The sequence below is a fragment of the Protopterus annectens genome, chromosome 17.part0 (assembly GCF_019279795.1).
Source record: "Protopterus annectens isolate FY-2018-M chromosome 17.part0, PAN1.0, whole genome shotgun sequence".
NCBI classification, from domain to species: domain Eukaryota; kingdom Metazoa; phylum Chordata; order Ceratodontiformes; family Protopteridae; genus Protopterus; species Protopterus annectens.
Window position 1 is genome coordinate 541,618,351 of NC_056751.1, and position 13,729 is coordinate 541,632,079.

The following is a 13,729-nucleotide window of genomic DNA, read 5'->3' on the forward strand; positions in this document are numbered from 1 at the left end:
CCAGCAGACTGCAGAGGTGGTAAAAAAGAAGGAAGATGAACAGACTGATTAAGCGACAGCACATTGACCACCTTGAGAATAAAAGAAGGATTAGGATAAAGAGAGAGACAGTCTTTGTGGAAACTAAAAAGAGGAATAGCCATGACAGCCTGAAGTTCAGACACTCTCTTGGCTCAAGTGAGGACCAAAATAAAAAAGAACATTCTTCCAAATATAAAGGTATAATGAAGCTGAAGAAGGAGGTTCAAAAGGAGCCCAAGTCAATTTTTCAAGTACAAAACTGAGGTGCCAGGAAGTTGGAATATGCTTCCTGGAAGGTCCAATATGAAAGATGCCTTTAAGAAACTGCTTTACCTCAAATCTAGAAGCCAAAGAAGTATTCAAGAGCAGTCAAGCAGAAATTTCTGACAGGTGTGCTTTAATTGAAGAATATGTCAACCCATCATGCAGCAGATCACACAAATAAAACAGAACCAGAGGAACCTCCACAGATAGAGGATCCTGATGGTGCACCAGACAGAAAATTGTTTCCAATTGGACATATATAATTTCCTGGTAGTTTTCCTGGTCTCCTGCAGAACCTGAAGCACGTCCTCAGAAAAAAGAAGCCTGAAAGTGATCAAAACCCTATCACCCAGAGTGTCAGTTGAAGAGTGAACAAGTTGAAGATGGATAAGAGCTCCCTTGTCTTCTGTGACAGGATCCACCTGGTGAGGTAACTTGTGGTGATTACCCTTGGCCAATCAAGAAAAAAGGGGGAACCAAAGATGTCTGGGCCAAAAGGGAGTCACTAGCAAGATCCAAGACTTGTGGTAACAGAGGAAGGGTAGGGAAGACAAACAGAAACATCCCCTTCCAAGGAAAATACAGGGAATACAGAAACATCTCCTTCTAAGGAAAAGACAAGGCATAGAAATATGTCCTTCCAAGGAAAAGGAAGGGCATCCACTTTCTAAGCCAGAGAACTTGGGACTCTGGAACAGAATAGAGGAAGCTGTCTGTTCAGAGTGGCAGAAAAAAGATCAACCTGAGGAATACCCCACAGATGGATAATGTCCAGGAACACATCTCTGTGATGCATCCATTTGTGAGCTAGTGTGCTGGATCTGCTCAAGGAGTCTGCCATTAGATTGTGTTCCAAGGGAAATTAAACTGCCTGAAGAGTCATTTTTAATACTGGATAGCTAGATCCCAGACCTGAGGAGCTAGTCTCAAAAGAAGACAGGATTTGTGACCCCTTGTATGCTGACATACCACACCACTGTGGTATTATCTGTGAAAACTTTGAGGGGTCTTGTCTGAAAGAGGGAATGAAAAGCCAGAAGCAGAGCCCTCATCTCCTTTATACTGATGTAGTCTGACCTCTGATGAGGAGTCCAGAGCAATGAACCATGAGGGGGCTACAGGAGGCACCCCTCCCCCTGTCTGAGATGTCTGTAAAAAGCTCTTGAGTTGGAACTGCAGCTTGAAATGGAAGCCCCAGGGTAACAGAAAGTTGACAAATCCACCACTGAAGCTTGCGCTTGAGACAGTGAAGGAAAGGTACCAGGAAGTCCAGGGTGAGGCAATGTTAGAAGCACACTGACTTCAGGTACCACTGAAGCTTTCTCATATGGATTCTAGTGACAGGAAGCATGGGAATAGTGAAAGCCATGAACCCCAGAACCCTGAAAAATTCCACTGGCTGAGACAGATGTCAGTGGAGGAAGGGATTGGAAAAAGGCAATCAGAGACAGTGCCTTGGAGGCAGGCAGGGATACCAGCATGGGAACAGTCTGGAGCCTGCGATAGAATGGAGGACAACCACTGTCATCACTCTACACAAAGGTAGAATGTCCACTGAAATCTCAAAACTGGTCAACACCTTGGTGAAACCAAAAACAGTTTTATTGTGGCAACTCCTGAAGCTATAGAAAAATTATAGCTGTTACAAAGCAGTCAACCCGGTTTCGGCATCCATATGCCTTCCTCAGTGAACATAGCACAAAAGTATTTCCCTGGTTAAAATACACATCACATATCAATTATTAATTAAAGTTGCTCATTGAGACCAGGTCTAAACAATTCCCCTAGTCTAATGATCCAATTCCGTTCTTTATTATTTAAAATAGATTGCCAACCCATTTTGCCATGTCTGTTTCCTTTTATTATGTCAATAATAATAAATGTAAACTGTGCTGTGGTATGTTGTAAAGTATGTTTGAATAATGAGCTGGAAGCTCTTTTATTATGGATGTCACTAAGATGTTCAGAGACCCACGCCCACAGACATCTAGATGTTTGGCCCACATAAAATGCTGTGCAAGAACTGGCTAAATAAATCAGCCAGTCTGTGCTACATTTCCCAAAAAATGAAATGTCATAAACCCTGGAAGTATTTGCACTACTGAAACTCTTAGATTTGCAAACATATTGACAGGTTGAACAATGAACACAGAGGAAACAACCCTTGAGTATGTCTCTAAATAAGTTAGTTTGTGAGGAAGTGTTCTCCCTACTATGTTTATAGTGACTAAAATGTGACCCCAAAATGAGGGCCCTTTGGAAGCAAAACACCAGAGTCCAAGAATTTCTGAAATTCTATCTGATTGGAGGATACCCCAATATCGATCCACAATGTTTTGAAAAACATTGGTGTTACGCCCATAAGTGGTAACAAGCCTAAGGTTAATATTGTCATGTGGGACCCTGGATTTATATATGTTAATAAGTCAGATGTGGTTTGTGTGAACACCCAATTCCTGGCAGTCAAAACTGTGTTGTGATCATAACCTCTATGATCAAACCTGTTTACAAGATCATTTTGGAATTCCTGATAGGATTTTTCAGTGGAACATATACCGCTGATACGAAGGAATTTAGATTTGGGAATGTTGTTAATTGTGCGTCTGGGATAAAAGCTGGAGGCATGGAGTAGCGTGTTATATTGGGGATGTTTCTGAAACACCTTGGTGCTAAGTGTTTGGTCTCTCTCCCTGGTTACAGTCACATCCAGAAAATTAATTTCCATGGAGTGATAATGTACCGTGAATTCAATGCCCCATTTGTTCTCATTCAAATATTGCATGAATTCCTGTAAGTAGGTCTCATCCGCTCTCCATACCATCCATCAATCATCCAGATACCGTCTCCAAATGTCAATTTCAGAAAAGTATAAATTATGACAAATGTTATATATCACTTGTTCCTCAAGGAATCCTATGAACAGGTCTGCATATATGGGAGCAAAAGACAAAGCAAAAGCAGTACCCCTGACTTACCAGTAGCATTTGCCGTGAAAGTAAAATACATTCTTACTAAGAATGTGTTCAGTCATACAAATCAAAAGTGTATTGAAGGCAGGGGGATAAATATTAGCCCTTTTCAACTAGTATTCGATGGCTTCTAAACCAGTCCAATGAGGAATACTGGTATACAATGCACTGACATCCAAGGTGCACATAAGCCAATGTGGTTCCAACCGTGTGTCTGAAATGATATGCAAAAAATTGTGTGGTGTCCTGGATCCTGGACCTAATTAATGATAGTAAAGGTCTGAGATATTTATTTAGGAATGCCGATAGGGATTCAGTCAAAGAGCCTCTACTTGGGACAATGGGTGTCCCCGAAGGCTTTTATAGATTTTTGTGAATTTTAGGTAGCAAATACAGATACTGTGACTGAGTATCAGCAACAGTAAGATAGTAACGTACCATCTTGCTAATAATTCCCTCCTCCAAGGCATTCCCAAGAAAATTATAAACTTCCTTCTTAAATCTATCAGTGGGATCCAAAGGCATGTACATGTAGAATCGACCATCTGATAATTGTCTATTAGCCTCAGCTAGATACATGGCCCCATCCAGAACCACCACAGCCCCACCCTTATCTGCAGGAATAATAACCAAATCTTTCCTTTCTTTTAAATTGACAAGGGCTTGTTTTTTTAAGTTGGTAAGATTAGACCTCTGAAGCTGAAAATCAGAGACAAAAAAATGTAGATCCTTCAGCACACATTGTTGGAATGTCGCCACATGTTTATCCATAGGAGGCATAAATGAGGATTTACGGAATGTAAACTCAGTAGATCTTTGAATATGTGACTGAGACTGAAAATACAATTTTAAACTAATCAAACTGCAATGAACATATTCTATAAATCAAAAGAATTAGTGCATGACGTACCTTCCTGAAAGGTAAACATACTTATTATATACTCTGATATAATTATTCTGCATACCATGTCCTTTGTTTAGAAAATGAATTCATACATACCACTATCTGATTTAAAGGAAGATGATTTCCAAACATCCAGTAGACATTTACTTCATTATCTGGAAAATCAATTATTATATGATGCATATAGTCGTAATTCTGAATTTGAACTGTGGCTGATTGGAACTGTATGGAAGATCTGTTGTACAAAATAAAGAACACCGTATATCAGTGCCTGATATTAGTCAATCACTGTGAGCATTTATGTTTATATTCACTACATACGTCTGATGCTTCCTGTTGCTTTAAGTAATCCTGGTATACTATTCTTATGCATCAAAAGCTAAACAGAAATTAAGTATGTATTTTTATTACAAGTGCATTAACACAGCTTTTGTTATAAATTATGCACTATGAAAAAGTTTGTAAGAGACAACTGTACGACAACTTGGTACTTTACTACTTTTACCACTGCTGCATGGCTGTGGAGGTACTACAACCAAGTAAGGGTGTGTGGAGTTATGCCTACCTGCATAAACAATTTTTGATTGTACCTACATCAATATTATTTCTGACAGCCTAGGCCATCTGAGTCGTACTACCCTGCAACTGGCCAGCTTTACAAAGTGATGGGAGCCTTCCACATGCTCCATCTGTCATGGGTTCATGTAGAGCTCCTATAAAATGACAGCTGGAGCATGAAACTCCAAAGCATTCTTTACACAGGAAGAAGGCAAAACCCTGAAGAACCATGGCAGTAAACTATATAGAAAAAAGAATGGTAAGCACCACACCCTGGGTACACCAAAACAACCTAGGTAAGAAATGGGGGCTGGAGGGAGAGATGCTACTGCAACTGTGATCTATTAGAACATCTGCTGTTATGGTTCGTTTGCTTACTCAAGCGGACTATGCACATACCTCTTCAACTGTCCAGATTTTCCGAGAACATCCACAAATCAACTGCCAATCATTCATGGACCGGAGTTCCGCTGTGACGACCCCTAACCGGGAAAAGACGAAAGACGCAAACATTTTTGCCCTGTTTCTGATAAAATTGTGGTTTACTGGCAAATCATTGAGGACTGAAGTCAGAATATAATGGCAGACATGAGTTTCAGACTTCATATCCTTCAGAAAAGTCATGCTAATGCAAGAACTGTTAGTCTATCACCTTTCTAAGTTTGTAAGAGCAATACTTAAAAAGTGTCCTTATTTTTGGGCCTTTGTCCCACCATTATTTGTGGCTTTGTCCAGATTTCTTGCTGTAAGAGGTTGAGAGGTATTAGTATGCACATACAGATCACAGATAAAGAACCTAAAAGGTAGATTGCCACAGCTTAGAGAAGAAAGAAAAGGAAAAAGCCCATAACTAAGGCACCAGGAGTGCTGGAGTTTTGGTCCTAGTAAAGCATGACCTAAAAAGGAATCCAGTTTGTAGCATTTTGTAAAAGTACGTACAGAGGACCAAGTTGCTGCCTCTGGAATACTTCGAGTTCACTCCTTTCTAGAAAGCCACTGAATAAGCCAGTGCCCTTGTAGAATGAGCTGTAACTCTGTCTGGAAGGGGTCTACTCTGGTGAGTATAACATAAAGCAATAGCATGAGGCAACCATGTCAACATAGTCTGCTTAGACACTGATTGTCCTTTCCTCTTACCTTTATAGCAGACAAACAGCTGTTCAACTTCCCTGAAAGGCTGAGTTTTGTCTAGGTAGTATCTGAGCTGCCTGTGTATATCTAGAGAGTGAAGAATGCCTTCTCCCTTGTTCTTTGGATCAGAAAAGAAGACTGGAAGATGAAAACTCTGGCTTAAATAAACTCGGAGACAACTTTAAGCACAAAGGTAGGATTTATTCTAAAGGAAACTCTATGCTTTTGAAAAATGAGGTAGAGCTGGCACACCATTCACGCTTGTGACTTAGATGCTCTATTAGCAATATCAGAGCTAAGAGTTGTAAATTGGCCTTATGAGCAGGTTCAAAAAGAAAAAATGTATAATTTTCTCTACTTTTAAATTATTATCCCAAGAGCCACCTGTCTTCTAGGTGAGTGAATATGTAAAACATCTTTCAAGAACTGTTTCACTTGAGGTAGGGCAAAAAGGGGGGATCTAAGGCCAGACACGTAGGAATGGTTGACAAATGTACCTTGATAGAAGAGCACTACAGTCCAATGGACAGCAACACACACAAATAGTCAAGAAAGAGAGGTGGCCAGGCCTGAGGAAGATCCTGGGTCTTTAGCTGGCACCAACTAGTCCATCTTTTCCACTTACACATAAATGTTTTTTTACTAGCAGGTTTTCTCACTTCCTGTATTAGCTGCTGAACAATAGGTGCTTAAATTGTATCAAAATTCTATCACACAAGCAGGTAGTCGAAGACTTTGCAGACTGGGGCATATAAAACTCCTCATATCTTGTGTGAGTAAATCCAGACTGTGAGGAAGCTTGTGGTAATCACCCTTGGCCAGACTGGAAAGGAGGGAGAACCACTGATGCCTTAGCCAAAATGGAGTCCCTACCACAATTTTTAGAGTCCCTCTGAATCTTTAGAAGAATCCTAGCTACCACTGGAAAAGATGGAAAAGTGCACAGAAACATCCCTGTCCATATGGATGAGAAGACATCTGTCTTCCAGGCTTGTTTGTAAGGAGTCCTGGAACAGAATTGTTTTAGTTGTCTATTTTGAAAGGATGCAAAACGGATCTACTTAAGGAGTTTCTCACTACTGGATCAATTCTTGGTATAACCCAGGACAAAGTTTCTTATTTGTGGTAGTCTATGCTAGTCTTACTGGGCTTATATGCAATAAAACTTTGCTCTTATGGGATGAATGAATCCTAAGGACTTAAATGGAGTGGAGTTGCTACCTCACAGTACATCTGCATGAAGAGTAAGATTTGGATCCCCGTTTTTTTTTTTTTTTTTTTTAATCTACCACATCACTTTGGGTTTGCTAGTGCACACTAGTGGAGATCCTGGGACCAGGGATGATTTAAAGCCTTTAAAATATTGATCAATACCAACACCTCTATGACATTTATGTGTTTCTGTCTGTCAACAGGATTTCACAGAGCTTTCACTTTGCCCTTCTTGAGACCATTCCCCTGAAATCTTTTTTGGTGACTGACTGGAGGGAGGATGGCACAGGGAATGGAATGCCAGCATTATGAACTATCTGGTCTACCCACCATATAATCTATCTCTTTACAAATCCCAGAACTGGGATCTGAAATGATGACGTGTACGGAGGTTAGACTGAATCTCCACTGTATCTTCCTCATATGTAGTCTGGCTGGGGAAAGCATGAGTATCATTGATGTAATGTATCTCAGAATCCTGAAAACGTACAGGTGTGTAAGTTAAACTTACGGCAACAGATGTTGTAATGATGCTACTGCGGTGGTGGTGCTGCGGTAGTGTTGTCGCCTCACAGTAAGATGTTGCCCTGTTCGATTCTCAGCTAGAGCGTCTTCTATGTGGAGACGTGTGACTGGGCGTACCTTTGTTGAAGGTTGTGCGTCAGAGCTGGCAACTCGACACGTAAAAATCTACTGCCAATCATTAGCGGACCGTAGATCCGCTATGGGGACCCCTAACTGGGAAAAGCTGAAATACACAACAACAACAGATGTTCTAACGATCACTACTGCAGTAGCCTTAGCACGATCACTACTGCAGTAGCCTTAGCTAAATGGGTTATCTCCTGTCAAGAACATAAGGGCCAGCCATCTTCCAAAGTTTCAGGGCACATGTCTAAACTGTCAAGTAGCTTGAGCTGAGCTGAACTTAGAGTACAAAACCCTTCAGAGGTATCCTGTTAGTAGAAGTTGGAAGACTGAGGCCTGAAAGGTCTATGCTAGGGGCAACAAAACAAATGTTCACACCATGGTAAAAAAAAAAAATACCAAAAAAACATGGGGGATGGTAGGCTTAGCTATATGGGTAGATTAACTCAGCTAGCTACATTTGTGTTGTGGAAGGAGAAGAGTCCAGGAACCCATGGAGTATGGCCCTAGCAAACCTAGATCTGGACCTAGTGCTTTGTAAAAGTATGTACATTGAACCAAGTAGCAGTTTCTAGAATATTTCTACAATGCAACCATTTCCAAAAAGCCATAGATGAAGCCAAGGCCTTGGTAGAGAGAGCCTTAACCCTGCTTAGAATAGATTTGCTGTGGTAAGAACAACAATGAGACAGCCATTTGGATATAGTCTGTTTTGACACATATTGTGCCTTCGTCTTACCTTCAAGAGAAATAAATGATTGCTCCAAAGATCTGAGAGAGATACGTCTGTCAAGATAGTACCAAAGTTGTCTATGGACATCCAAACTACAGAGCATCCTTTTTCGCTCATGTTTAGATTCAGTACAGAAAAGTGGAGCAGGGACAGTTTGGCTTAAAGTAAACTTGGATACCACTTTAGGCATAAAAGAAGGATTAGTTCTTAAAAAAACTGTCCCTATGGAAAATGAGGTAGGGTTTCAAATGGAGCAAATGGAGTAAGTGTTAGCTTCTCTAACACAAATCTAAGATCCCAAGGAGGGGACACAGGTTTAATTGGGGCCTCTTATGCAAACCCCCTTTCAAGAACATTTTGACATGAAACTGCCTTGAAAGAGGAGGATCAATGGACAGATATACTGAAATGGCCGATAAATAGACCTTGATATAGAAATAAGGGCAAAGGATAGAAACTCACAGATTTTGTAAAACCAGAGAACAACTAGCCCTAAATGGGTGCTGAATGTGTTGTTGGCACCAGCTAGAACACCTTTTCCATTTCCTAATATATGATCTTCTGGTAGCAGGCTTTCTTGCCTCTATTACCACCTGCTATACCTGCTACACAATCATTAAACAGGTACCAAACAGGAATTAAGACCTTATCACCCAGGCAGTCAACTGAAAATGATTGCTGTTGGAGTATGTCAAACACCCATGTTCTTCTGTGAGTAGAGCCAGTTTGTAGGGAATCTTGTGGTAATTGCCCTAGCCATTTCTGAAAGAAGGGAAAACCACAGTTGCCTAGTCCAGAAGGGAGTCACTACAATGATCTTGATGGATTCCTTTTGAACCTTCAGAAATACCCTGGATATTGGTGGAAAGGATGGAAAAGCATACAGGAACATTCCTATCCAAAGAAAAGAAAACAAAAAGTATCTGTCATCCACGTCTTCTTAGAGGGTCCTAGAACAGAGTCTTGTTGGTTGATTGTTCAAAGAGGAGGCAAAAAGGTCTACTTGAGAAACTCCCACAGATGAATCAAATTTTGGAAGACTCCCTTGATCTAGTTTCCATTCATGAGGGTCTGCCCTGGTCCTACTCAGCTTGTCTGCCACACAGTGTTGCTTTAATGGAATGCAGGATGCTGGTACAGTGAGATTGCACTGTGAAGCTGTATCCCAAGCTAATACACAAAGGGGGTGAGACCTGGTCCCCCCTTGCTTGTTGATGTGCCACATGAATGTGGTGTTGTCTGAAAACACTTTGAAGAGGTCCCAGGGGCCAAAGATGTTTCAGCAAGTTGAGTGCCATGATCAGGGCAAGCATCTCATAGATATTAATATGTTTGCATCTGCCCTTGGTGTCCCAGACCCCTACACTGAAACTGCTCCTCAAGCAAAGTCCAAACTGTCTGTGGTGGCTGATTGCTTTGGAGCAGGAGGGAGAAGGGTAGACATGGATTTAAGGATATCTTTTGTCTCCACCAAAAGATTTCTCTTCTGACAAACCCCAGCATTTAAGAATAAAAACATAAAAACAAATGCCTGGAGTGCTGTCCAACGATAATGTGATTGTAGGTGTCCTTCAGATCCAGCTTTACTATGAAAGCTAGAGATAGGATTGGAGATGCAAGAAACTGAAGATATAACATTTTGAACTTTAAAATCTTGACAAATAGGTTCAGATATGAAATATCCAACACAGGCCTCTAGGATCCTTCTGGCTGGGAATAAGGAAAATTACTTAATAAAAGCCTTTGCCTATACGACTGGAGAGCAAATGTTCAATGACTCTCAGGCAGCATGTGATGCAAGTTGGGAGAAAATGCAGAGTTATGGTGCCCTGCAATCCCCTAGAAATCAGGACTGACAAGTGCACCCCTGCTGAATTATTCTCAGAACTCAGCTGTCTGAAACTATCTGATGCCAAAATGGAAGCTAAATTTGAAGGGACATTTAAAGGTTACCAGCGTGGGAGAAGGGAAGAAGCTGGGCATGCAAATAGCCAGGCTGAATGGGAAGGCTGGTTTTGACTTTTTAGGGGCTTTTCCTTTCATTTTTGAATCTGTTTTAAAAGCCTGTTTTCAGCTCTTAAATTGGCTACCAGAAAAAGAAGCTGAGAAGGAGCAAAAATTTGTATTTGTCATGGTGGATGGCTGAAAAATGTTGTCACTGCTTGAATCAATTTTCCCCTTGCATCACACTTCTTAGGCATCTCAGCTTCAGAAGGGCCAAAAAAAAAAACTTTTTATCTAAGCAATAATTTAAAATGTTAGGTGCATCATCCATTCATCCTTGGGAAGGTTTTGAGACTGGAGACAAGTAAATCTCCTCTAAACTGAACCAGAAGCAGCAGCACTCTTGAGAAGAAGGCTCTGTAGCATCATACATACACTTTAGAATATGGTTAGTCACATGAGAAACAGTTGTTACAGAAGTATTTTGAATTCTTTACATCAGAAGAAGGAAGACTAATAATCAACTTCTGTATATTCTCAAAAGAAAATAAAAACTTTAACATATTAGCTGGCAGTTCAATATTCTGAAAGTTAAAGTACTAGAAGAATACATTTTCTTGACCAACTTATCCATTTGCTTTCCAATCCTTGTCAGTGTCAGACAGAGAAGGGTTAGCAGCAAAAACCGACTTAGCACCTGCAGTTTTGCACAGAATAACTACTGGACCTGCTTTTGGTTTGAAAACAGTCCCTTATATGTCTGTGGTGGGTCTATGTCATAGCACTGAAACTCAAAGTCAAACTCATTTCACAAAAACTCATAACATTGAAAACATTCTCTACAAGCAATATACCCTAAAAGCATGTTTTTGCAGGGGGGTAAGCTCCCCTTCACCAGTCCTTACTTATAAACGACTAACTTCATGACTGCGCAAGCATGAAGAAAAGAAGAAAAGACTGCACGCGGTGAATCAGTCTTCAAGATCAAACATGGACATCTATAGATCTGGGGGCTACAACACGATGCTGACCATCTCAATTCACACATACTGTGCTAGACTCACTTCCCCAATAACTCCTATGACAAGAAATTACATCACTGCATACTTTTTACACAATTCTATACAGTTCTACACTTTCAATGAAATGAGTTTTCAGTGAAATAGGTTCTCTATTATGAGTCAGTATTATATGAGTTTTCAGTGTTATGATAGGGACATTTCTGAATTACCTTATATAACCTAAATGACTTATTGGAAACAGTAGGTTGAGTTTCAGTAAAGTTGTAGCAATGATAAAAAAAACATTCTCTAAAGCAAGCAATACAGGAGGGATGGCTGCAGTTTTTGGCATCCGTAACTGTAACCAATTATAAAAAGAAATTATGTACTCATTACTCTGAGTAGTTACACTTCATTTTTCTGCAACCTGTGGGTATTCAGATCCATATCGGATCCGAGCCGGCAACTTTTCAAGCATTTGCTCTGAGCTCCAAGCTCCTCCCCCTTACCTATAACCCATCACCATCACCTACCTTCCCTCAGATCGAGTTTGCCACTACTCCAACCAATCAGCACCTCAATTTTACAATAAACCAACAGTAGGTTTGGGGGAAGGAGGGTGGGACGGTCACAGAAAAATGAAGGGTAACTACTCAGATGGAACGTTATGGTGAGTACATAACTTCTTTATCTGAAGTAGTTAACTTCATTTTATCTGCAACCTGTGGGACAGAGTCCCCAGCTGCTTAAACTCCTGGGAGGTCCTCATGGAAGGATATTCCTGAGCACCACAGAGCCGAAGGATGCTCTCCCTCTGGAGATCAAATCCAATTTATAATGAGAAATGAAAGTATGTGACCTTGCCCAAATTGCTGCCACACAAATGTCATCCAGTGAAACCCCAGACCAAAAGGCAGCAGAAGTAGCCATAGATCTTGTAGAATGAGCTTTAACAGGACCAGACTGGGACAGACCTTTTGTCTTTATAAATTCACAAAATACATTGTGTAATCCATCTAGCTAAGCAAACTCTGGAGATGGCTTTACCCTGAAAGGGTTTAGTAAAGGACACAAATAACTGGACAGACTAACGGAAGGGCTTTGTTCTGTGTAAACAGAAATGAAGTTGTCTATGAACATCTGGCAAATGCAGTTTATATTCACCCTTGTTCTGAAAAATTGGGAAGAAAACAAGCAGGTTAATTGTTTGATTAATGTTTGATTCAGAAGCCACTTTTGGTAAGAAGAAAGGGTTTTTGTGGAGAGAAACCCTGTCCTTATGGAAGATCAAGTAAGGAGGCACGGCAGACAAAGCTTGAATCTCAGAAACCCTCCTAGCCGACGTAATGGTTACTAGGAAGGCTATCTTCCATGATAAAAACTTCAAACCTACTGACGCTGCAGGTTCAAAGGGGGAAGCAACTAAAGCCTGGAGAACCAAGGTAAGGTCCCAAGGAGGAACAGAGTCCTTAACTGGGAGACGCAAAAGAAAGATGCCTTTAAAAACAGCCTTACACAGTGTAGAAGAGGCCAGGGCATTCATATTTTTGCCGACATGGAAATTAGAGATGGCTTCCAGTTGCACGTTCATAGTGGAGAAACTAGCCCCTTGCTGAAAAATATTGGCTAAGAAATCCAACACTGCAGGAACCGGGGTTGTAAAAGGATCCAGGTTTCTCTTAGAAGCCCAAATAGAGAATTGTTTCCATTTACTGTGGTAAATCTTCCTAGTGGAGGTATTATGGGACACCACCAGAATAGTTTTCACTGAAAATGAAACACCGGGAGTCCTGGCAATCAAGGGAACTGGAGCAACCAAGCAGTCAGCTTAAGGATGTCCAGGTTGGGCGGACAAGTGCCCTAGGGATGAGAAATTAGATCTGGGCAGGGATCCAGAGAATCCAAGGAGGAGCTAGAACATGAGACCAGAGGAAGGGGAACCACACCTGACGAGGACAGTATGGGGCAATGAGGATCACTTTGCACCCCAGTCGGCAAGCTTTCTGAAGAAACTTCACTTATCCCCTGTTACCACTCATTCTGTACAGTAACCCAGGAGGCCAAGGATGGACTAGAGTGTCTCAGGGGAGATCCCCTGGTGAGAGGATCAGAGCGAAGAACTCGCTGCACTTCGTGTTGGAAGGAGATGTGAAGAGATCTCAGCAAGGCTGACCCCACGCAAGGAAGATCTCCTCCGCTATCGATTGTTTCAGAGACCACTCGTATGGCATTAGAATAGCCTGACTCAGTCTGTCTGCTAAAATGTTGGAGTGTCCCAGGATGTGCATTGAAATCAGACCCCGACTGGTGGACATCGCACACTCCCACAGTCTCATGGCCTCGT

The 13,729-nt window shown here is 41.2% G+C and overlaps 1 protein-coding gene across 1 annotated transcript in view; it reads right to left on the reverse strand.

The window, feature by feature from the left end:
- Positions 1–13,729, reverse strand: part of LOC122791455 (mucin-6-like) — a 1,068,266-nt gene that overhangs the window by 933,137 nt on the left and 121,400 nt on the right. Inside the window, exon 4 of the mRNA XM_044059200.1 lies at positions 4,255–4,393. Within this exon, the coding sequence (XP_043915135.1) occupies positions 4,255–4,393 (139 nt within the window). The remainder of the gene's footprint in view (positions 1–4,254; positions 4,394–13,729) is intronic.